Genomic DNA, 25,883 nt, shown 5'->3' with positions numbered 1-25,883 from the left:
GAAAGTACTAAATACAAATAAACTAGAACGTACAAGACATATTTTCTGAGGCTCAGGACTGGGACACCCACACTGCTGTCCTCCAGCTGAACACCAATCCGGTGACGGTCAATAAACTTTAGCAGTCCTCCCAGAGCACAGATCTGTGCAAAAATAATACAATTATTTGATTATTCTTACAATTATTAAATAGAATGTCATAATAATAATAATACATGGCTACAGCCAATCTTACTCTTCATTTAGGAAAAGTATTATATAATCTTTCCAAAAGTATATAAAGAATCTAATGATAAACAAATTAAATGTATTTTATCTGCTGTAAGCTATAATTTTAAGAAATTCCCTAAACTAGAGAAACAGAATCATCTATTGTAATACTAATATATTCACATAAATGACATATTCTTTTTTTTTATTGTTCTGCTCTTGTATTTCCTTTAAAATAAATTGTACAAGAAAAACACAATATACAGATACTTTCAGGTGGTTGTCAGTAATGTAGAAGACTTTAAAGACCCCAGAACCTGTACTAGCCCCCCTCTGTCCAAAAGCTCATACATAGGGCAGTGCGTACCTCCTTAACCTGGCATGCTGAATGTCAGGATCACGGCATGCTTACAGCATAAAGGAAGGATTAGGAAGTGTCAGTCAGTATACTAACCACACACTTTGCTTCCCCTCTCTGCCTATCTATAGCACGTGCAGAGACCATCCTACCACCTTTTACACCAAAACAGGATAAGCTACGGTGCAAATTCAAATTCTCTGCCAGGCTCCACAGTAGGCCTGTGGGCTGCTTTGGCATTTGTTCCACCATTGGTCCTGCCATACTTCCTCTGCACTCCTGGAATTATATTAGCAACCATTGTCAAAGAGATGCATCGTCCACATTCCATTGTGTACATTAAGATACATAGAGACAAAGACAGTTCATTGGAAGCTTAATTATGTCACCACTCGGAATAAGGTACTTTGCTAGCATGAGTTCCACTTCTCAAGGGTAATCCATGCCAAGCCAAAGTGAGGCCTGGATATTTTCCAATCAATTCATCCAAATCCGTTCAGGTTGTGATAAGCCAAGGAGCTGATTATTAACCTAGATAACAGACCTGACCGCAAAGGCAGATATTCTTACACAGAGCTGACCATAAAGCTGACTCACTGGCTGCCCGCTCTGATCGATCGAACATTTTCCAACCGGCTCCTTCGATCAACTGATCGAGGAATGCCGGCTGAAAGGGAGCCAACAGCCCCACACACTGTGTGAAATTAGACCAGTGTATGGGCACCCTAAGACTGCAGCTCAGGTAATCTACCAAATCAATAGCATTGTGACGCAGTGGTTAAAAGAGAACCATGGGGTAAGCGTTTTTCCCCATAGTTCTCTTAAGGGTCACGGGAGGATATATTCTAGTGTCCTCCCATGACCCAAAGCTCAGTATATCGCGAGCTACAGCTTGCGGTATATTGAGACCGCCGCAGCCAGGACGGATCCCGACAATGCTGCAGGTATTACTAGCTGCTCTTTGCTGTACACTGCTGTAATACTCCCCGCCCCAGCCTTTCTGAAGAAACAAAGTAGGAAGTGTAAAAACAACATCTAAAAAAAGATTTTATCTGTCTCACTGGCAGTATTTTAAATGGGAACTCCAGGCACAAATTAATGCAGCTCTGCAATCATGAATACATCATTAAATATAAATTTTTTATTGCATGCAGTGTAAATATCTGAACTGAACTTGGTATCAGCCTCTGAAAAGAGCATGTTTATAGCAGGAGAGGGCAGAGTGACTAAATGATGAGCTTTTAAATATACTGCTTCTCCTTTCACTGTCCCATCACAGGCTCGGCTGTAGACTTGTAACTGACAGTGAAACTGCAGCAGAGAAAGATAAGGCCACCTGTTATTTTTAATGAATGCGTAATTGGATGTAATGTCTCTCTTTTTTTAAATTGCCAGGAGTTCTGTTTAATCCATACGTCACTGTCAGGTTAAGCGCTGTGTACTGGAAGTGCTGGTCAGAAGATGTGGCACCTCCACTTATTAAAAAATAAGCACGCCGATCATCTGCAACAGATTTACACAAAATACATGTGGATGTAGCTGTGATCTCCACACAGTACACATCTGGCGGTAGTAATATTTCTTCGGTCTCACCATAAGAGGGCAGTCAAAGGGAATGATAGAGGAGAGATGTAAAATCTTTTCGGACTCAGAGAGGTTAGAAGGCAGCAATGAGAAATTTGATGTGAGGATCCGCTGCTTACAGATAGGCAGTGCTGTGGATGACACAGATAGGAATTCATTATCAGTATTCTGACGATCAATCCTCGCTCATATAATACAACATTACAGGGCAGGGGTCTGGTCACTAAGAGGGAACAACAGAAACACAGTGGTGCTGCATTATAAAATGCAGGAGGACCTATGACCTGCAATAGTCAGGCTTCATGTTTTGTTCTCAGTCATAGATTTGCCTGGTATCACTTAGTGTGATATTTTTACATTTTTATGTTATGTAGGAACATGTGGGGGGTAACCTTTTTCCCCCATAATTCTCTTTAGGGTCACAGGAAGACTTATACCAATGTCCTCCCATGACCCAAAACTAAATATATAGCGGGCAATAGCTGAGAGTGCCGCAGCAACGTATCCCAACAATACTGTGGAGATCCACCCTGCTGGTGATTGACAGCTAACTCTGCCTCCCTCTCTGGCCGCCCCCTCGCCCCTGTCCATCCCTCCAGTCAGCGCTGGAGGATCGGGAGGGGAGGGAACGCCTGCAGGTAAGTCACCGCTCTCTTCAGAGAGATGATCGAGAAGTCAGCGATTGGCGGTGTGTGTTCGCTAACTTCCTGATCCATAGAGGTGGCCTGTGACAGATTCTTTGACACATGCATTATGGGGTTGGGTGTTTTATTACTCACCCCCATAATTCTCCTTTAAGTGCACACTTTTTTTAGGGGATGGAATAAAGCAGATATACCTGATCCTCGATCACCCATATGGAGTGCAGGTGACAAACCACAACACTTGCTGGCCTAAACAGACACACTTCTAGGTAGTGCGGGAGCAAACCCACAGCTTCAAACCCCCACCACATACCTACTAGTCTATCACGTTGGTCAATAGGAATGTGGTGGAGCTGGAGGGAGCGGGCAAGCTCTGCCTGTTCACAATGGCCGGCAATCAGCCGTAGCAGAGGTAAATAAGAACTATTGCAGGTGCAGACACCTCTGGATATTATACTTTTCTTATAAAGCACCATTACCAGTAGTGTCCAGATATCCCTCATCAGAATCAGTTTAGTGAAGGATAATAAGAAGTCTTCACAAACTTGCTAGTAATGTGTGAAGAATTTGCAGCCTCTATTCTGTCTCCAGAGATCACAAGTTCTGTTATCATCCTTCCTCTCCTCTGGCTTGAGGGACTACAGAACAGATAATGGCTGACATTTTATATCCGGACAGAGGATACAAACAGAGCGCTGTGTAAGGCTGATTACCAAAGTCCATACGAGGAAATAGAAATATCTCCACTTTCAATCTTCCATTAGCTTCGCCATCTGGAAAAGGAAGACATGTGAGTAGAGCCAGTAGAACTGATAGTGAAGAGGATATTAGATGAAAGCTTCTACAGGGACAGGGTGTTAGTTTCATATAAGGAGGAATGTTTACAATGTATACAAAACAAATAAGAAATATAAGAAAGAGAAACAAAACGACATTACTTAAAGTTTGAAGGAATTCTGAGAAATTTGGATCCTGCTTTGCACTGGTTACGATACATTTTGGTTGCAGATCAGAGATCACTGGGGAAAAAAAAGTGTTACATGAAAGGTTAGGGATATATAACATAACAGAATGTAATATTCAGAGGAGAGGAAGGCTCACTTCTGCCTGCCCAACGCTGTAAAAAAAACTATAATGCCGGGAATTTATCAAAACTGGAGCCGACAGAATCTGGAGCAGCTGTGCATGGAAACCAGTAAGCTTCTCTCTCCGGTTTGCCCAAGTAAGATTTAAAAATGAAAGACAGAAGCTGATTGGTTGCTGTGCAAATCTGCTCCAGTTTTGATAAATTCCCCCCACTGTCTATGGACTTCACTAGCTGCTGATATTATTATTTAAATAAGAAAAGTGTTCTTAACCCTTGCACTGGGGCAACCCCAACACTGTGAGCGTTAAGTGCTCATTTTTGTCTTGGTGATAAAACAAAAAAAGTTATACTCATCCGAACTGCAGAGCCGACTCCCTGCTTCTCCGGTATTCTCCTACGCTCGAGCACCGCAAGGGTTACTCAGCAGTCTATACATAATGTATACAACGTGATGATTTATGGGACCTTAGAGGGGAAGAGAGGCTGCAGGGACCTGTCTTTGAGCAAGCCGGCTCAGAGGATCGGATGAGTATAATCTTTTTTTATTTTCCTCCCTAGACCAAAACAAGCAGGTAAGCCTTTCAGTGTGGGGGTAGCACCACTACAAGGGTTAAGAATAATTCTGCCCGGAGTTCAGCTTTAAGGACGCTATGATTAGAACGTGTAATGTAGTGAATTTATAACAACCAATAGCTGATTGGTAGCTGCAGGGTCTGCTATATATTTTTCAAGAATTTTAGCAAAGAAAACAAACATATTCTTTCCTTTCTTGTTGTGTGGATTATGAGAAAGCCATGCCAGTATATTTGTTTATTTCTGTGTATATACATGTGGTATAGTAGCATCTGTCTGATGATCAGTGTTAGTCTTGTAATAAGAAACATTGTCCCTCTCCACCGCCTACAGCACCAAAATATCACAATCTCAGCAAGCCGAATGGTTTGGTTCAGATATTGGCGATCCCAGGACGTGCGTCCCAATGTTCTATCAAAGTTTGCCACCACCGGTGATGTGGTCACGCGTTCTAACGTAATCCCACCAAGTTTGACCGCGGTGCAATGTGTGATCGGCTCACTGCGCATGTGCGGGAATAGCTGATCGGTCATAAAAATTGTGCGGCTATTGCGGCCATGTTTAAAAAAAAATTCAAACGAAGTATATATTCAATCAATAATAACAATAATACAATTTTAATATAAATTAAATAAATAATACAGGCAGGTTATGAACAAGCTAGGTTCTGTAGGTTTGTTCTTAAATTGAATTTGTATGTAAGTTGGAACAGGTACATTTTTTAAGTGTAAATCCAGCCAAAAAAATGTTTTTTCATTTTGGATAGCATAGGGAAGGGTTTACTCCCTGTAATGTTTGTTTTGCTGTGTGTGCCCCTGTTCAGAAGATTTCACCTCACTTTTTGTCCCTGTGACAATTGGATTTTGAAAATGTTGGGTTGTCGTGGAAGCAAAGATTGGTGATAAAGCTTCAGTGGAGACACCTTTTAAAGGAGTGAATTTCCCTTCCTATAGGTAGATTTCCTTTCACTTCCTGTTGTCTCAAGGACAGGAAGTGAGAATAAATCTTTCTTATGAAGATACAGACCGCAGTAAAAAGCTCACAGTGACCCGGAACAAGAGGCGGGCACCCCTCATCTGCATTTCTAACAAGAGCCAACTTCCTGTAATGTACGTACAGTACTACGAACCAGACCCAAAAAGGCGGGCACTCCTCGTCAGCATGGACGCGGTAGCATTACAACGACCCCTAATGTACAGTAATAGCCTCTGTTTGTAAGTAGGAGTCGGATGTAACTTGGATGTTTGTAACTCAGGGACTGCCTGTAATGACAGCATATCACAGCATGCAGTAAAATTAAAGCAAGCTTTTTCACTACAGGAGAGGAGCCAGTACAACTCTGCAAGAAGGAAGGGAAGGCCGGAGTTCATCTTTAAATTATATCGAAACACAAGAACAAAAATGTAATATGTCGAAGCTTAACGCCCCTTAGATGTGATGGCTGCATTATTTTCTTCCTTTCTTTTCACCTGATGGTCTTGCCAGAAATATACTTCCTGTCCTAGGGTGACAACCCTCATTCATTGTACTGTATCTACTGTATGGACCCAGAAGCATTGCCATTCTAGGACAAGAAGTGTGTTAGCACTAGAGAACACCTCCCCCTTATACCTACTGAGATCCAAGGGCTGCTACTCTGATGTTTGTTGACATACAGTGTTGCAACTAGTCTTCCTTTCCTGGCCACATCTGTCTCCCGGTGGGAAAAGGCCCCATAGAGGTCTATGGGGCTACAATGCGCAGGTGTGGCCAGCAGAGGAAGCATTGCAGTGCTGGATGTAAACAATAGTGGAACTGTGACCGCTGGATCTCGGTAAGTAAAAATCTGCCGAGGGGGAAAGTGGGATCGTTTAGGTCAGCTGTGAGGGACAAAAATTATAAGTACGCTTTATTTTAAAGTGCACTTATCCTTTAAGAAAATGTTTTTTTTTAATTATTATAATGCAAAACATTGTGAGGCATTGATGTGACATCTCCCCCACCTATAAAAGGTATAGCAGTATACAGTGTTGCAGCAAGTGGCATTCAGAAGCTAGCCATCAAGGATAACAGGCTGCAATGCAGGTTATGGCTTGCCCTGTACTCACAATAGGTCGATTCATCGGCTCGGGCATCGGTGCTCCTGCTCACATTTCACTTGTTCTCCAGCCCTAAGTCTGTTTCTCTGACTATAATGGAATGTTCTATCCATTACAGGAGAGTCAGGGTTGGGTAGATAGCAGACCAATGAAGTAAGTAAAAGGATCTTTATTTTTCCAAAAATAGTTTCTTGGATTGTGTCCTTTCAGTCACAAACAAGCTGAGCATTTAACCAAAGTACAGCAGCCAGAGCTGCGTCATCAGACAGCTAAATAGGGATGGGCTATAAAAGTGCTCCGGCCCCCGTGTGATTATTCACAATTTACTCATTCTGTATAAGCACCTATTGAAGTGTGCGGTGACATTAATATACATTACTCTTCTTCCACAACCTAATAGCAGCCGTAACTAATAATGGAAACCAAACAATGGTATGAGCGGAGTCATCGTATAAGGATTGCAAAAGAGGCTTTTCCATCTCTGGCATAACACGTTTAACAAGTCGGCTGCATATTTAATTCAGGCGTTTGTCTGGTGATCCTTCCTGCTGCAATTAGAAACATTATAAACATTTACAACTCACATATATGTAAGTTTGTTCACAAATATTATAAACAAATCAAATGAATCAACTTCAGCCATGAGTGTTATGAATAAAGCGAAGTCAAGCTAGCGCATTGTGAATATGCTCAGAAAGAAAGTAAGGCTGGCTACACATTGTGGGGTCTTCCTTGTTCCCCCTCCCATGCTAACAGAACGGATGGAGGAATATCCCCCCATAAGTCTATTGTTTTCTGACAACAGCGGAGAATACTAGAACAGTAACTGCAATTGGTTGGCTGCAGTCACTATTCGGCTGAGGTTTTTCAGGCATCCTCCTTTAACAAAAGTCAATTGAAAAAGAAACTTTTGTCAAATGACAGGGGGTCCCAAGGGGGCCACACATTGTTCCGATTTCATCCAGGATCCAGTCTATGGCCAGCTTAAAGTGTAAAAAGAACTTTCAGCTATTATTAGTAACATTATTATACAAGATTTATATAGCGCCTGCAGTTTGCGCAGCGCTTTACAATATAAGGAAGACATTACAATCACAATTCAAGACAAGATGGTAAGGAGGGCCCTGCCCCTGGGGGCTTACAATCTAAAAAGAGGAAATTTTGTTCTGGATGTATTGCGGTGACGCAGTTTATATTTCATACTGTTTGACCAGGGCCGGATTAACATATGGCCGATTAGAGCGCCAGATCCAGGCCCACCACTGAAAATAGGCCCAGCCGGCCCGTGTCACCTTGATATGCCCGATGGCAATCCGGGCTGGCCGGGCTGAACACAATCAGGAACAGGCACCGGCAGCTCTCAGGTTTATTAATAATAATTAGAGAGCCTCCTCTGCTGCTTCTCGTCCGAGTCTTAATCCAGCCCTGTGTATGACTGCAGCTGGCTTGTCAGTTTCAGGATGCTGAATATAGATATAGGAGGATTTTCACTTTTTTACTGAAAGAAGAAGGCTGGGAAAAACGTTTATTAACCGGGCTACCCCTCCCCCTCACTGCAAAGGGTTAAGAGAGAACTATGGGGTAAGTGTTTTTCCCCCATAGTTCTCTTTAGGGTCACGGGAGGTCCTAAACTAACCTCCCCCCGTGACCCAAAGCTCAGTATATAGCGGGCTATTGATCGCTATATACTGAGAGCGCCGCAGCCGGGTCGGATCCCAACAATGCTGTCTGGATCCACCCAGCTGGCTGATTGACAGCGGCCTCTGCCAATCTAGAGGCAGAGCCAGCTGTACCTGCCCCCTTTCCTCGTACGTTCCTCCACTCGGCGCTGGAGGATCGGAGAGGAGAGGGGGGAATCCCTGCGGGGAGCCGTGACTTACAGTCACCGTTCTCTGCAGGCAGACGATCGGGAAGTGAGCGAGCGACAGTATGTGTTCGCTCACTTCCCAATCAATAGAGCTAACCTGTGACAGCTCCTTTGTCACAAGTCGGCTCTAACTATGAGGATGTGTGAAAATCACTCACCTCGAAGTTCTCCTTTAAGTTTTCGTCTAGGTGCTAAAATAAAAAAGTTATGCTCACCTAAAGCTTGGATCCGGCCGGCTGTCACAGCAATCCCTCCAGCCTGTCTCCTTCTCCGCTGAAGCGATGGTATGTCCCTCAGCGTCCTCATGTACTTTACACAGTGTATTTGGCGTGATGACTCGAGGATTCTTAGACCACTGCAGCGTAGGGGGAGAGAGGCTGGAAGGACCGGTCTAAGAGCAAGCTTTCTCTGAGGATCAGGTGAGTATAAAAATTATATTTGAGCACCTAAATGAAAACAAGCAATCTAAGGTTCCTCTCGCACACAGGGCACAAGGCCAATATGTCTTTGGAGTGGGGAAGGAAACTGTAGGCAAGCAAACTCCTTTCAGATAGTGTCCTGAGTCTCACTGGTATTTGAACCAGGGACCCCCAGTTCTGCAAGGCAGAAGTCCTAACCACTATACTTGGTGTATGGCTGGCTTCATTTTCTTTATGCTCTTTAAAACTTTGTCTGACTGTTTACAGGTGTCAGGGTCATAACTATTTCTAGTGTTTTCATGAGATGACGTATATAAACAATCCCAGCAGCCCTCCCAAAAAAATTGTTAGTTAATTGTTTCCATGCTTTCCCACCAATATTTAATCTAAAGGATGAGTAGAATTCTTCCTCAACATACTCGTTCAGCAACCAATACAGCAGAACATGTTTTATCATTGAAAACCACAAGAATGTATTTCCATTACGTAACATTACCTTATAACAGAGGAAAACAACAGACTATATTATTAAGGAAGTGTGGCTTGGAAAAAAATCAATACTATATTTTCAATTCTTGAACCGCCGGCCACAGCTCTGCAGCCATAATAACAGCCTGGCAACCACAATAACATCCAATGTAATGACTTTACAAACATATGTCCTCACATCTCAACATACCAAATAAAGATGCTGAGCAATGTAAGACAACAAGAAATCAGCTCATCAAGATCACTGTACTGTATGTACCAGGTTCCCCCAGTATCGACCAAGGTCCCCCAGAGGTCAGGTGCAAGACTTTGCCCAATCAGGGCTCAGCATAGGAGGGGCCTGAAGGAGAAAGTTCTCTACCAGGTCCCCCCATGCTGATTGACAGCGGGCAGGGGGCGGGTGCAATAGCCAGCTTGCTATTGGCTATTGCATTTTACAATATCCAATAGCAGGCTGGGTATGGCTCCCAGCCTGCAATGAAGAGGAGGCAGGCGGGTGGGGCAGAGGTTTTGATGTGTTTCCATGCGTTCCAGTGCATTCCAGACCAGAGAAAATGAGACAAGCAGTGTCTTCTGGACTGGAATGGACTGCGCTGGTGCAAACTGAGCCCAGAAATACCATAGGGATACATTGGGATGCTTTTTTGGTCCGAGAACAAACTGTTCTGGTCTGGACATGGTCCGGACATGGTGTGAACAATCCCTCAAGGATTTGGAATTGTAGTAAGTTGGTAGTAAGGGCAAGTTCACACCATTTTGCGGACCAGATTGCCGCGTTTGGAAATCTTTTTTTTAGCTTAACATGGTCTTACTAGTGCGTTCCAGACCAGACAAAATAGCACAAGCAGTATTTTTCTGGTCTGGTCTGGAACGAACTGCGCTGGTGAGAACAGAGGCCAAAAATAGCATAAGGATACATTAGGATGCATTTTGGGTCTGGAAACAATTTTGTTTGGTCTGGGTAAGTCCACCAACTCATGCCAGAAGGTCTTCATGGCCAGACAACCTAAAACAATGTGCAATAAGCCAGCCTTGGAGAACAGTGAAAGGACTGGATTCAGGCAAGCCTGGTCAGAGTTAAGTTAATATGGTATAGAAATGTGTTGTGTATCAAGTAGTCTTCAGCTCAGGGGTGCCCATTAGGTTGATTGTGATCTTCCAGTAGCTCTCAAAGCGGATGCTGGTAGATCATGAAGGGTGTGAATGGCGGGCCCTTTATTCCATTTTGGCATATATATTTAGCTGTGACACATGATTATCTATTAGCCTGCTGAGCCAAGCTCCCTGACACCTTTCTGGTGGATTCTGGTGGTTGAAGTGCTATGTATTACATCAAAGAATATTACTTTACACAGCCTGTTACAAAATACAGCAAGGTAAGCCAGGAAAGAGAGCGGGGAGAAACAGACAGGAGAGAGAGGAAAGACAGCCAGGGGAGAGAGAGCGAGGAGAGACAGCCAGGAGAAAAGCGAGGAATGACAGCCAGGAGAGAGAGGAGAGACAGCCAGGAGGATGAGCAAGGAGAGACAGCCAGGAGGATGAGCAAGGAGAGACAGCCAAGAGAGAGAAAGCGAGGGAGTTTTTTTTTTTTCCGTTGGTAGACCTCATGTAGCTCGTCATTTGAAAAGTAGATCTTTACACAAAAATTGTGGGCACTCCTGCTCTAGCTGATATCAGCATGGTGAAGGGTTGCTGTCACATCCCCTTCCCCCAGTCCTCAGAATCCAAATCCAGAGAATCACCAGCTCAGGCCAGCCAGCATCGCTGTATTAGCTTATCCCCATCAGAAACAATGTTTTTATACTATTAACACGCACCAAACATATGTCTGCAGTTAGCTTATCACATTCACATTCAGTTTCAAAACCTTCAGTAGGGTGAATTTTGTCCTTTCTGAAACCTGATCTAGTTTTATAGTACTAGAAACATTATAAATCACTGTCACAACAAAGAACTCCTTTGGCTATAGAGTATTTACATAAAGCTTAGCCCTCTACCCCGAGGAAACAGTAACCGATGCGTTTTCTAAGCTTTGACCAATCTCTGCCTGAAAGAACATTGAATCATGTGACGTATAATACACAGAATGTGCACATTTCATGACTGTGACTGACATTACTTACATACCACATTGTTTGCTGACTCAGTCTGGCTTCTATTAGAAACTAAAACATGTTCTACCTCTAGCAGATTGAGTCTTTAACCTCTTTGAGGCACTTACATAGAGGGGGAATTACTGAGACCGGAGCAGACAGAATATGGAGCAGCTATGGATGGCAACCTATCAGCTTCTAGATTTCATTTTCAAAGCTTAACTAAAGAAGCTGAGGATAGAAGTTGACTGGTTTCCATGCACAGGGTGCTCCGGTGTTAGTAAATTCATAGCAAAGCAGTAGCGTCATAAGGGGGGCTAGGGGGGTGCAGCCCGCACCCGGTTGCCACAAAAATGACTGACAGTCATTTTGGTGTCACCCCCTTTGAAAAGTCGGGCACTTGGTCACAGACCGAGAGCCCGACAGTGTCAGGAGGGGAACGTCCCCTCCTCTCTCTGCCGGCGTCCATCACCAAGATGGCCGCCGGCAGGCGTCATTAAGACGACTACGCATGTGCGATGACGTCGTCATGCGCATGTGCGATGACGTCGTCATGCGCATGTGCGATGACGTCGTCATGCGCATGCGCGATGATGTCAAAGCGGGGTGTCACCCGGTCTCCGCTCCGGGTGTCACCCAGCATCGGGACGCCCCTGCCCCAAAGTATTTTATCTGGCAGAAGGAATTGGCAAAAATTTGTAAAAATTCTTAATCATCTCAAACTGAATAGAGAAAGCCATTAGAAGCAAATTGCAAATTGCCAGTTGTGGTTATAAAATTAGGATCTGCTGGATTCCTTAAATCTCATCTCCAGGCAGAAATCAAATTTCAAGCAATGGCAGTAGACAGCTTCGTGTTTTGAAGTGCTGCAAATAATAATAAAAGGCTGCCTAAAGGGAATGGATGTCTCAGCTTCCTGCTGTGGAGGCTGTTCAATCATGCCTACTCTCTGTGCCAGGAGCGACTGGTAGCCTCAACACCCACTTCTCAATCAGAATCAATGCGGCACTGATGTGATCAAGTCAGCACTGCTTGATTTAGTTGCAATGTGACCCCAGGTCTGCCTACTCCTACCCCCCACTGGCACTGCAGGGTGCCCTAATGTGATGCAGAGTCCCTCATTGGCCAAACCGAACGATCTTCTAGTTAGTGACTGATGACATCATTTCTTTTTACAAAGAAATTCAGAAGCCCTGGAGCAAGGTGCAGCAAAATGACATAAGCAGTGTTGCCGTAGGAGAGGGACGGTGTCCTGGGTCAGAAAAAATACGTGTGGCTGGAGAGGAGCTTAAAATCTACAATTTAGCACTTTCACTGACTTTCTCAACAGAGCAGGACCTGACAAGCGACATTTTCCTCTGACCGGAAGTTCCAGTATCAGGGAAGGTAGCGGAGCATTTGGGCGAGTATAGGTACTCGCCCAAATACTTGGTATCGGCGCTGATACTACCGTAGTAACGGTTTTCAATGCATCCCTAAGGAACACTGAAAGGTTTCACTTAAAAGTGCATTAGCATGTTGATGGGTGGGATATTTGTTGGACTTACGAACAAATTGGACTTACGGAAGCGCTCTCACAACGGAACCCGTTTGTATTTGGGTGGGCTTACTGTATTTATCAATTTAAACTGTTTTGTAGTGATTATAGATTCTTCTGTTAAAGAAGGTTAGAGCTTTGTGGTCCCAATGAAAACCACCCGTGCAGCAATAAAACCTACCTCTGCTAAGCACTTGAAGGTGTTCAGTGTCCGGGGTATCTGTCATGAAGTGAATAGAGCAGTCACCGGAGTTGTAATAGGCAGCAGCGAGCTGTCCAGATTGCCATAATACACCGAGGTATATCTATAGGAAAGCATAGAAATAACTTTTGTTTCATGAAATGGCATAATCATCATCTAAGTCCTGTCTAGATACAAGAGTTTTCTCTGCTTTAATTAAGCAACACAACCTGACCCCAGCCTGGAGGATGGGTTAAAATTACTTGGACTTGTCCTTTAAGCCCACGCTAACCATAAAACTGAGTATATAATCCAATATGGGAGCCATTCCCAACTATGAACTGTTACATTTACTGTGTGATTGCAGGCACATGAGATATTGTAATACCCACCTTCGCACCACAAAGGGGGTCCCTGCAGGTCAGACATGCTCTCACCCGCAGCCCCAAGCTCAGCGGCTCCTGTCTCCTTCACTCCTCGCCGCACTGTGATGGCCGTCGCATGGAGCCACCGGGTAGTGAAAACGCGCGCACTGTGTGTCTTCTTAAAGGTACAGTGCTCGACAATTAAGGAACAACCCCACCTCCAGAGATGACTGCACCCTGATTTCAGCAGGTACAAATGCTAGCCTCACACATCATTCTGTGCTTGGTTATTGCAGAGCTTGCCTTCGTAGTGCCTAGCGTATTAGTTATAGTATATTTCTTGTGTACCGAACCTTGCTACTTCCTGACCACGAATCGTGCTGACGGCCCCTGACCCCTGCTCCTCTCACAGACTACGACTTTGGATATCGATTTTCCTACGACGTTCCGGACTGCTCCTGTGCTGGTCACCACCACATGAAAGACCGTGCATTACCCAGGTCAGCTCGTGTGGAGGTACCGTTTGTATTGGCAAGTCCCCTGCATCTGGGCTCCTACGAACTACTCCCTGATAGATATGAAATATTCCTTAAAGCAGCACCTCCGATGACGGTTCATCTTCCTCTTCTTGATAATCGGTAACAAGGACATTGTGTGTCATCTGGAATTGGTCCATTTTTGATCAGCCTAATAGAAAATAAATATAACTGATTACAAAATGTTAGTCATGAAGAGGTGAGCAACAAAGTTACACTCTTAAAGTCCTTTACTAATGAACTGGTGGACTGAGTATTAGTCCGTCATACAAAAGGCTAGGACTAATATGTACAACAGGTAGCTAGACATAGCTGTCTAGTTGTGTCCAACAATTACACCGAAGAAGCAACTCCACAAATATTTCCATCATTCAAGGAATTGGGCTGGACTTGACCCAACAGGCCAAAGTAACTATTAAAACGTGGGGCAATCTTCCTCTGTTTCTGAAATAGTTATCCCGATGAGGATCGCTGTCAGCAGGACCATCCCCATAATGAAGCAGCATCTCGTTGGGATTCCAGCCATAGCATCCCAGGTTGCTAGCTCTTAGCACCCGGTGAGGCTAGGGCCGGCGTCCCGCCCAGCTCACGGACATCACTGATTGCCAGGAGCTGAGCAGGATGCCCTGGCTTGCATTTCACTCATCTCCTGGCAAATCAAAGAAAAGTCAAAAGTTCTCGGAAGTTTACTGTGTTGTGGTGCAGTGCCTCTCACGTGCAGGCTGTAATACATTTTTGTGTAATTTTTGGTTCCCTTTTGCATGACACCCCTGGTAAACTCAGGTGCTACACCAGTGTGCTGCGGCACACTGGTTGAGAATCACTGAATTACTATTGAAGACTTTTCGACCAGAAGAGAGAATACTTGTACAGGTGTTGTTGCACCATTCCATTCTCACAACAGCTGGTTAACTTGCACATAATAATACATTTATCTGCAGTTTTCCTGAAAGAATAAGCTATTTTGTTTTATAAACAGACCACTGTCTCACAGTGGGACTGCAGCCTCCTTTCACATAGCTCCTTGCCCTGCATCTTTCTACTGTGGGACTACTATAGAAGGTGCTCAGATGAAGAAATATTCAGCATTTTTTACAGACAAAGATTTGGGGCTGTTGGGAAATGATGTAAGAAAATGTGGGGCATGGCAGCCAGTAGAACAAGATGAATACCAAGATAGAGCCAATGAAGAAGTCGGCTTAAGAGATCTGAAAGGGAAAATTTAATTTTTTGACTGGGAAGTTCCTCCAGCTCCAAGTCAGTCTCACCTGCTATTCAACAACAACATCAAGATCGTAAACTAGTTGTATAAAGAACAAGTCACTGTGAACCAGTCATTGGAAACACAACAGGCCTGTCTGTACTCGCACCTTAATTACCAATTATTTTATACAACGTATTTAACTTTTATTGTAATAGAATATTTATCTTTATGTCTTACTATTTTACCCTTTTATTGTTTTTATTTAGGTTTCTTGACACTCCTCAAATGAATTGCCCTAAGGCTGCCCTACCTTTAAAGACGTTTTTTTAAAATATGCAAACTGTGCAAAAGTCTGTGTGGAAGAAACATAACAGGATTTCATTCTGTAATGCAGAAAAAGCTTCAAGATGGCAAAACCACACAGCATTCCTCAAATATCTTATTGGTGGAGTTTTTAAGGAAGCAGATCCCAGACTATGAGCAACGGGCCCGCACCGAACAGAAAATGTTGCACATACATAGCATGCAACCTAAGAATCGAAAACATTCCCATTAGGCACAATTAATTTACACTTCAGAGAGATCAATAGCAGATTTTGGAAGACGAGTCCATCTCCTCTTCTCCACTTCTAAATGAAGCCTAAAGCAAACAGTGCTTAAGAGCTCCGTTAACCTCTATATACACAACTCCTAAGAAAGCCAATGAAATATAAACAGCAAAACAACAAGATGACCTCTGATATCTCTTAAGGTGCCCATACACCTTACGATTATCAGACTAAACTTTTCGCCCGATGATCGAATAGTCGTACGATTTTCGTACGACAGCAGCCCCATCCTGCCCCGATGATCGCAAGATTAATTTAGCCGTAATTAACGATAAGCACCTGGACGAAATGCGGTAATTGATTTGCCTATTTTCGTTAGCGCAAGCGCAGTGTACATCGTACGACTTTTGACGGACGGAAACGCCAGCAAACTTACGAAAATCGTACGATCTAGCAAAGTTTTCAAACATGCTTGACCGTCAAAAGTCGTACGATTGTACAGTAATGTCGGTCGGACGCGGCAATGCACACATACGATTATCAGACGACAAGTCGATCACATACGAAAACCATCCGATAATTGTAAGGTGTATGGGCACCTTTACTGTGCAAAGAACTAGGAGAATTTCCCAGCTGCAAATTATTTCTTATTAGATGCCAAAAGGTGCTTGTCCAAAGCCTTGTGTGCAGCACTTCAAAATTTGGCACAGGCGAATATGTGACTATAGGATTATGCAAAGGTACAAAAGAATTATGTCAGGTAGCCCTGGTTTGGGCCAGGTACACACCTGGGCGATCCGTGACCACACGTAGGGTTGCCACCTGTCCAGGATACATGAATGCTGTGTTCGGGTTACATGGCAGCAGAAACCCGGACACAAGATGTCAGGCAGACAGGGGCAACCAAAATTAATATAGGGGCTACTGACCCCCCCCACTGAAAATAGTCTCAACTGTGATATAAAAAAATGTCTGTGCATCGCTATAGTGTTCGGGTTGCGCTTGAAGAAAAGGTGGCAACCCTAGCCACACAGCAATCGTGCACGATGCCCTGCAGATTGCCGCACGGTCACGGAGTCGCCTGCAGCCAGACAATCGTGCAGGCGGTGCCATTATTTTCTTATTTTGCGGATGTATCCCATTGAAATCAATGGTGCTGCGCAGCAATCGCTGTGTGCAATTGTGCACAACCATGCGGTCACGGGACACACGTCCTGAATCGCTCAGGTCTGCACCGGCCCTAAATTAACATTTTGGCCAATGGCACAGCCAAGTGATTTTATTATCCTCTTTCTTATAAGTCAGTCCCACTTCTAAACCATACCATAGGAGTATCTGCATCCATACCAGATGTGGTTTCATCTGACAAGGAAACATTAAAAAAAGAAAGGAAGATGAAGCTTGCTGATTTTATTGGTGCAGTTTTAGCCTACCATGATCCATAGGCTGGTGTAAAGAAGGCAGCAACTGATATTGCATCAATCCATTCCAAACTGCATTTTATATACAATTAATCATAAATGATTCACTTTTACACCTGGAAAGGGGTGTTTTCCAAAGCACACTTTACCAACAAACCAATTGTTTAAGCACTTTGTTTGCAAAGCTTATCTTGATGAAAAAAAGCAAAACAAATATCCTGGATATGACTGAAACATCAGTATTTTATAGCACTGCAGATAAGTTTTACACAAAGAACTGCTTAGATAGACAGACAGACAGACAGACAGACAGATAGATAGATAGATAGACCACACACACATACATACACAAACACACATATATATATACACACACTATATTGCCAAAAGTATTGGGACACCTGCCTTTCCATGCACATGAACTTTAATGGCATCCTAGTCTTATTCCGTAGGGTTCAATATTGAGTTGCAAAAAACTATTTGGTCTGCTGCAGTATATAGGAAATAGCAAACTACAGAGGTTACTTAGAGATCGGGACAGACAAAATATTAAAAAATTAGAAAAAAGTTTATTTGTACATAAATTACACAAACACCATCACTGCACAGCTTACAAAAAGTTACTAAAAAAAACCCAAAAAACAACACAGGTAACATTGTCTGCATTCATTCATACATGTAACTAGGATGGGTACCACGCTTGGCTATAAATAATTGGTTAATGATGGGATAAGTGGATGCTAATGTGGATTCACAAAATACGAAATATTGTGTCGAAGGATGAAACAAAACTGTTCTAAATGTTGCAATCACTACGATTAGTTGTTACTAACTTTATCACTCTATACAAGGAAATTCCTCTTTTTGATTATCAGGATTAATCGGTATAGTGATTGCATGTGAACACAGATCATCAGATGGTCCATAAATAGATTGCACAATTGTAAATTGATCCACACTTTGAGACAAAAGAAACCGATCTCAATGGCACAGGAATGCTCAGCTTGCGGCAAATTGAAACCCGTAGGTGTATACAATGTGACAGGAACAATGTCTCATGAGAAACACAAAGTATCTCCTTCAATTGCACATTGTGCGTTGTGGAGCATCCTGCGTGTTTAGCAATAGCTTTAGTAAGTGCAGCGTCAATGATTGCGGCGGGATGATACCTGTACCGCATGGCGCGTGCGCCAGTGGACTGTCCCTCTGCTCTCACTGAACCTCGGTGTCCTGTCGCTATGGCAACCCGGCATCTGCATTCGCAAAGTTATGGTAATCACTGCACATGTTGGATTGTTTACATAACCCCCTTTTTCCCTGGTATAAGTGTATGCTTTACATAATGTGGTTTGATATGATTAATTTGCAACAATACTTAGGTTTCTCTTTCACTTGAAATTGGTGAATAGAAGCTTGTCTTTCTAATGACTCCATTGTTCACAGCTGTTTGGTTTTTTTGATGTCATGTGACGTCAGGGGTGTGTCCAAGGGTGTGTCTGCACTGCTTTATGTCTATTTAAACCCTCTCTGTTCTTATCATTGTGTCATTGCTATGCCTGATGAAGGGACCCTGTGTGGCCCCGAAAGCGCTTGTGTAACTGACATGAGTTTGCAATAAAATCTACGAACTTTGATCCTATAAGGATTTGGTGTGCTGGTGACGTTTCTGCAATTATCTGTATTTGGCAGCGCCATCCGCAGTCATTCCGAGCACCCCTCCCCGATCACGGGGTCATACCGGTAATGAGTGCAACTAGCCTTTTCTTTTTTCTGTGTCCTTCATTGGACTCCAAGAAAAGTATTTTATTTCGAGTACAAAAATCCTTATTTCATTCTCGTCCATTGAGGGACACAGGATGTGTTTCACCTTTTGAATGTCCAAAAACAGTTCAACTGAGAAGTGGGCAACACAGCAAACAAACACAAACAGGCCCAACAAAAAACAACAGAGAACTGGGGACTGCATGCAGCTCAAAAAGTCACCTGAAGGACCTTACGCCCGAACCTGGCATTAGATACGCTTGCCACATCCACTTGATAGAACATAGAGAACATGTGAACAGAAAACCAGATGGCAAATTCAAATCTGCGAAACAGTACTCGGAAGCCCTTACAGATCTCCGAGTCTGTGCTTTAACAGGAAAAGGCAGAACCCCATCCGTTAGTCCACAAGTTTGCATGATGGCCTGTCTGAGCCACCTAAAGATGGTGGAACAAGAAGCTTGAGCACGAAAACTAATTACTCATACTTCCTGGAAGGGTCGGATTCCAGCTTCCACTGGATGTTTTTCATCTTTGGGGCATCCAAAAGCAGTCCCACTGAGAGGTGAGCAGAACAGCAAACAAACGCTAACAGATCAGAGAAGAAATAACACAGACTGCAGGCAGCCTGGAGCTCAAAGAGCCACCTGCAGGACCTTATGCCTGAAGCTGGCATCAGAGGCCTGAACATTCACCTGGTAGAACTTAGAGAACATGTACACACAGGTGGCAACTTTGCAAATCTGGGAAACGGAAAAGTATTCTGATGCCAAAAGGCATAGACATCACCACTGAACCACCTAAAGATGGCAGTACAAGAAGCCTGAACATGAAAACTATACTTTATTTCAAACATGTCTGCAACTTTGCATTAAATCCCACACTTTCAGGAAGGGTTGGATTCCCAGCTTGTGTTGGCACAAGCAGCTCCATCTGCCCCTCGGTCACCATGTCACCGTTTTCTTGTGTGTTTCCCAACTTAACCTTGCATTACTTCTGATGATACCATTCAGGGTCACATCAGGAGCGTACATATGTGACAGCCAGCCTCATTCCGGTGGTATTTGTGTCCCCCAGCTGCCAAAGCTCTGCACACACAGCTATTCTACATTTCTATAAGTTGGTATAGTGACATGACTATCACAGGACTGTTCTAAAGTTGGTGTAGAAGTCGGGAGCATGCCCCTGCCTCCTCCTTCTACAATACTTTGCATGTGTAGGATCTCAACAGAATGTCACTCGAGTTTTCTGGGTAAGCTGCCACTGAATCTAAGATGGCATTCTTGCTAACATGCACTAGAGAGGAGATTTAGAACTACATACACTCACTGGCAACTTTATTAGTTACACCTTGCTAGAACCAGGTTGGACCCTCCTTTTGTCTTCAGAACTGCCTTAATTCTTTTTCTTTGTGGCATAGATTCAACAAGGTGCTGGAAACATTCTTTAAAGAGTTGGGTCCATATTGACATGATAGCATCACACAGTTGCTGCACACTCATGATGTGAATCTCCCGTTCCACCACATCCCAAACGTGCTCTAATGGACTGAGAGCTGTTGACTGTAACGGCCATTTGAGTAAAGTAAACTCATTAGCATGTTCAAAAAACCAGTTTGAGATCATTTTAGCTTTGTGACATGGAGCATTATCCTGCTGGAGGAAGCCATTAGAAGACGGTACACTGTGCTCATAAAGGGAAGGACATGATCAGCAACAATACTCAGGTAGGCTGCGGCTCAATTGGTAGTAAGGGACCCAAAGTGTGCCAAGAAAATATCCGCAACTCCATTACATCACCCCCACCTGCCTGAACCATTGATTCAAGGTAGGGTGGATCCATGCCTTAATGTTGTTGACGCCAAATTCTGATCCGACCATCCGAATGTTTCAGCAGAAATTGAGACTTATCAGACAAGGAAACGATTTTCCAATCTTCTATTGCCCAATGTTGGTGAGCCCTTGAGAATTGTAGCCTCAGTTTCCTGTTCTTAGCTGACAGCTGTGGTCTTCGCGGCTGCTGTAGCCCATCTGGTTCAAGGTTCAACATGTTGTGTGTTCAGAGATGCTCTTCAGCACACCTCAGATTTAAGGAGTGTTTATTTGTGTTACTGTTGCCATTCTATCATCTTGAACTAGTCTGGTCATTCTCTGGCATCAGCAAAGCATATCACTGGATATTTTCTCTTTTTCCGACAATTCTCTGTAAACCCGAGAGATGGTTGTGTGTGAAAATCCCAGTAGATCAGCAGTTTCTGAAATACTCAGACCAGCCTGTCTGGCACCAACAACCACGCCACGTTCAAAGTCACGTAGATCATCTTTTTTTCCCATTCTGATTCTTGGTCTGAACTTCAGGAGATCATCTGGACCATGTCTACATGCCTAAATGCACTCAGCTGCTGCCATGTGATTGGCTTATTAGATAATTGCATTAACGAGCAATTAAAGTGGCCAGTGAGTGTAGATGCATTATGTATAGAAGTGTACAAAGTTTGCGATGTGAAACAGTTGTTGAATGGGACCATGTGAGGACGGGTTCTCTCTAACCACCTCAAAGGGGGTCACTTACAACAATTCAGTTGATCCACATAGATCAACGCAAACTTAACGCGCCAGATCACAGAGAAAACAATTGTTTTCCACATGCCTTGTTCACACAGCAATGCTGTATTCAGGCCCGGATTTCCCACAAGGCCACCGAGGCCCGGCAGCGGGCGCCCCTCAATAAGATAAAAACGATAAAAAAGTAAATTATAAAAAAGTAAAAAGATAAACAAAAATTTAAAAAAAATTAAATTGATTAAAAAATTAAATAAAATAATAAGAAATAATTGAATAAAAAGTGATAAAAATAAAGAAACAGTAAAAAAAAAAATTGAAACTAGCACCGCCCCAAGGCCGGGTTCCCCCCGCCCTGCCATCTGGTTGCCATTCTTAATTGATGGGGAGGGGGACGTATTGTGGAACCTGGCCTTGGGGTGGCAGAGGGAGTAAATCCGGCCCTGGCTGTATTGAGGTGGGTAGTGGTGCATAAAAACTGTGACATACTGCATTTTTGCAAGGCACTGTACATCGCATCACCGCGCCACAGCTCATCTACGTTCATAGAGATGAATAAAATGTTACTTTCTTTGTGACAGTCCAATAAAGTTGAAAAAGTAAATAGTGCCTTGTGTTGTAACAATGCAAAGCACCGTCCCTCACGACGGACACCAGTCCATGCCTGTTTCAGCATGTGTGCTAGTGCCATATTACAAATATTACTTATTTCACAAGAACACCTGACTCATAAGTAAAATACATGACAGGTTCTCCTACAACCAGTGCCCATTCACACCAGGCCATTGTGGTAACCTGAGTTGGTGCACTATGGTGCTATTCCTTGTTAATGGCACCTCCCATACACCCCCAACATGCATGTATGCTGCCCCACAATGTATTGCAAACAGCACTTGTTATTTTGAGTCAAGGTGCATTGCAAACTATTTATTTTGAACGGGCTGCATAACTCCACATGCCGCAACGTCAACATGAGCACTGCAGCTCAGTATTTTGTGGCATGAAGGAAACCCTTACTATAAAACCCACACAAAGGGCAGTGAAATGGTGATAGTGGTATTTCAATGTCCTTTGTATTGAACAGGTTGTTATTATCCAATAAACCTACCCAGGACACTCAACTTTCCCTGAGAGAAAAAGGCGCCAAACAGGAACTTCGATTGTTCCCGCCAATTCTCCACACACCTCATTACCCGCGTCAGGAACTCGCTGTAAAACGCATGTAAAACGTGATGTCATCAAAGAGGCTGTTGATTGGAGAAGGCGCTCGGTGGGCGTGTCAGAAGATCCAAGCCTCGTGTTGGACTATGCGTTCCACCTAGCCCGAGATTGTGGGCGGAGACAGAGGTTGATTGGCAGGGCCGGGAAGCGCTGAGACAATGCGGCTATTTATAGCCGTATATAAAGCCAGGCCGGATAGGAAGCGAGCGGACAGCTGAGAGCTGAGCGGCTGGGGGACACATAGTCCACATTCATCCTGTATGAGTGTCCTGGTCCTCCTGTCATTGTTTCATGGAAAGGCTCAGCTTATACGTGTCATGTGACTCATTATCTTAGGGCTGAGCTCACATTTTTGCTGTAGGCAGGACGGAATGGAGTTCAGGGAACTTTTATTAGTGCAGTAAAAGTCTTAATTGTCATTTTGCTGGAAGTGAATGAAGTAGATTAGTACATTGTAAATATGAGTCATGTGGGCAGAGGTGTTTATAAATACAGGTAATAAATAGATACAACATATCTCAGGGCTGGCGATTGTCCCTGGTTTCCATAGTTACAGACGGAGCAAATGGTATCATGCACGCCGATCGACTATACGAATGCGGACGTCTACGGACATAATTGTTTTTTCCGTTTAAATTGTCTAAATACAAGAGTCATGTGTATTCTTCCTGGAATCTTACTGAGCTTTGTGTATTTCTTCCAGACCTGTGCAGCAATCCAGTGTGAGACTTCCTGTAATAAAGACCGGTCACTGCTGCTCTCTCCTTGTGCAGGGTATCTGGACTTGTCTCCGCCCCATCCTGTAATCAAGACCGGTCACTGCTGCTCTCTCCTTGTGCAGGGTATCTGGACTTGTCTCCGCCCCATCCTGTAATCAAGACCGGTCACTGCTGCTCTCTGTCCTTGTACAGGGTGACTGGTCTTGTCTCTGCCCCCTCCTGTAATAAAGACTGGTCACTGCTGCTCTCTCCTTGTGCAGGGTGACTGGTCTTGTCTCCGCCCCCTCCTGTGATAAAGACCAATCACTGCTGCACTCTGACCTTATGTATGGTGACTGGTCTTGTTTCCGCCTCTTCCTGTAATAAAGACTGGTCGCTGCTGTCTCTCCTTGTGCAGGGTGACTGGACTTGTCTCCACCCCCTCCTGTAATAAAGACCGCTCACTGCTGCTCTCTGACCTTATACAGGGTGACTGGTCTTGTCTCCGCCCCCTTCTGTAATAAAGACCAATCACTGCTGCTCTCTGACCTTGTACAGGGTGACTGGTCTGGTCTCCGCCCCCTCCTGTAGTTTTCTGCAGGCAGCCTGTAGTGTGTGGAGCTGCTGGGCCCCTCCCACATCTATGCTCTCTACACATGTCCCTCCCTGGTCGAAGCACCCACTGCATGTGACCTGGTACAGTGCGGGGGTGTGCACGATCGCCCCCCTTTCCTGCTCTGCCAGGCTGCTGCTCGGATTAAGTATCTAGTAAGAAATTTTGGAGGCAGACCCACACATTTTTTTTTTTGGCATGGGTTCCCCCCTCTAATTCCTACTAGATATAAAGGGTCTGGTATGAATTTGGGGGGGTGGGGGCCGCACGCTGTTTTCCTTTTTCGAGTTAATTCTGAATGGCATTGAGATGCATCCAAATGTTCCTTATTGAAAATTCTGACACATTGGAATTCGTCGCCATTCGGAAATTTAGATGCATCCGAGTTTAAAGAAATGTCTATTATGTAGGTCCATTGGCCGGCATTAGACGTCGTCAGGACGCCAAAGGACATCCCGTAGCCAAAGCGAAAAGGGACGAGAGAGGTGAGCGCTGAGCACCCGGGAACCAAGGACAAGGTAAACAGCGATTTGAGTTCTGTTGACAAGATGAGAACTTAACCCTTGCTGTTCAGGGGCAGCCCCGCAGCAAGGGTACGTTCTTTATTTTGCGCCGCCAGCCATTCCAGAAGAAACAGTAGAAACCACTGGCACTCCAAAATTCCTTGTGCGACGACACTGCTTGCCTGAGAAAGTTGCTGACTGGTGAAATTTTTGACTGACTGGTGAGACACCGCCAAATTTTTCAAGCCCTGCTTATGATAGTTGTTCAGCAAAAGTTGCTTATTGTCATAACATACATATTGCATCCCACATTATAATTGTACACAGGGCAGCCTTCAGAAATTTCGGGGCCCCTTACACGGCTTTAGGCCGGGCCCCACCCGCCCGGTTGTCATTGCCCTGTCCCCCATCCCCCACCCGGACCGCCGCCACGCTGAGCCAGTCACACTATTATTATAATACATGTATATAGCTCTGACATATACCGCAGTGCTGTACAGAGAACACTGAGCCAGTCACATAATTCCCTGTACAGAGGAGCTTACACTCTAATGCAGAATGGCACCGCTTGTAGGGGGACTACAAATCCCAGCCATACATTTATACAGCAATGCAGAACAGTATATGAATTGGACTCTGGGCTTAGTTGCGTGCCGGACTCTGGGCTAAGTTGCGCGCCGGACTCTGGGCTAAGTTGCGCGCCGGACACAGGACCCACCTGAGACCCCACAAAGCCCACCTGCAAGTGACCCTGCAGAGCACACCATACATGCTGCACAGCCCATCTGAGACTCTATGGCGGGCTCTGCAGGGGTCCCAGGTGGGCTGGTTGGGGCTGCAGCTCCCATTTTTTGAATGTTACTTTAATTTTTACCTTTTTTTTACACTCAGCTTTATTGCTATCACATAGTGGGCTAAAAAGCCCCTATGTAATAGCACATATAATGTGACAGGTCCTCTTCATGGAGACATCAGGGGTTTTTCATACCCCTAATGTCACCTAGGGACACCAAAGAAGCTGATGAAGCAGAGATCTTCTTCACCAGCGTCTTCTTCTGGCTCTAAGAGGTCGTCCACACTACTTGCAGTGCGTCCCGCCCGATTCTGGCCGTAACGCACTGCATCACATTGCGGACGGCTCAATTTTTGCCAGGTATAATCACTTCCAGCGGATGACGCACAATTACGTGAACCTGCGGGAAGTGGTTAAAAGAAAAACACAAAAAAAACACGTGTAATTAAACACACACATACCACACACACTCATTAAAACACACACACATAGCTTCATTAAAAAAAAAAAAAAATCACACACATTCATTAAAACACACA

General features: G+C 44.2%; 1 protein-coding gene across 1 annotated transcript in view; it reads right to left on the bottom strand.

Annotated features, from left to right (window-relative positions):
* The window catches only part of MSH5 (mutS homolog 5), a 42,857-nt gene extending 28,696 nt beyond the window's left edge, over window positions 1-14,161 (bottom strand). The window contains exons 1-6 of the mRNA XM_018560632.1: window positions 14,087-14,161; window positions 13,121-13,244; window positions 3,735-3,815; window positions 3,510-3,569; window positions 2,162-2,283; window positions 34-143 (exon numbers count right to left, since the gene is read on the bottom strand). Of these exons, the coding sequence (XP_018416134.1) occupies window positions 34-143; window positions 2,162-2,283; window positions 3,510-3,569; window positions 3,735-3,815; window positions 13,121-13,244; window positions 14,087-14,161 (572 nt within the window). The remainder of the gene's footprint in view (window positions 1-33; window positions 144-2,161; window positions 2,284-3,509; window positions 3,570-3,734; window positions 3,816-13,120; window positions 13,245-14,086) is intronic.
* Window positions 14,162-25,883: the final 11,722 nt, after the last annotated feature.

This window comes from Nanorana parkeri, unplaced genomic scaffold (assembly GCF_000935625.1).
Source record: "Nanorana parkeri isolate BGI_ZX_2015 unplaced genomic scaffold, ASM93562v1 scaffold470, whole genome shotgun sequence".
NCBI classification, from domain to species: Eukaryota; Metazoa; Chordata; class Amphibia; order Anura; family Dicroglossidae; genus Nanorana; species Nanorana parkeri.
Note: the sequence above shows the minus strand (reverse complement) of the source record. Positions and strands in the feature narration are given on the sequence as shown.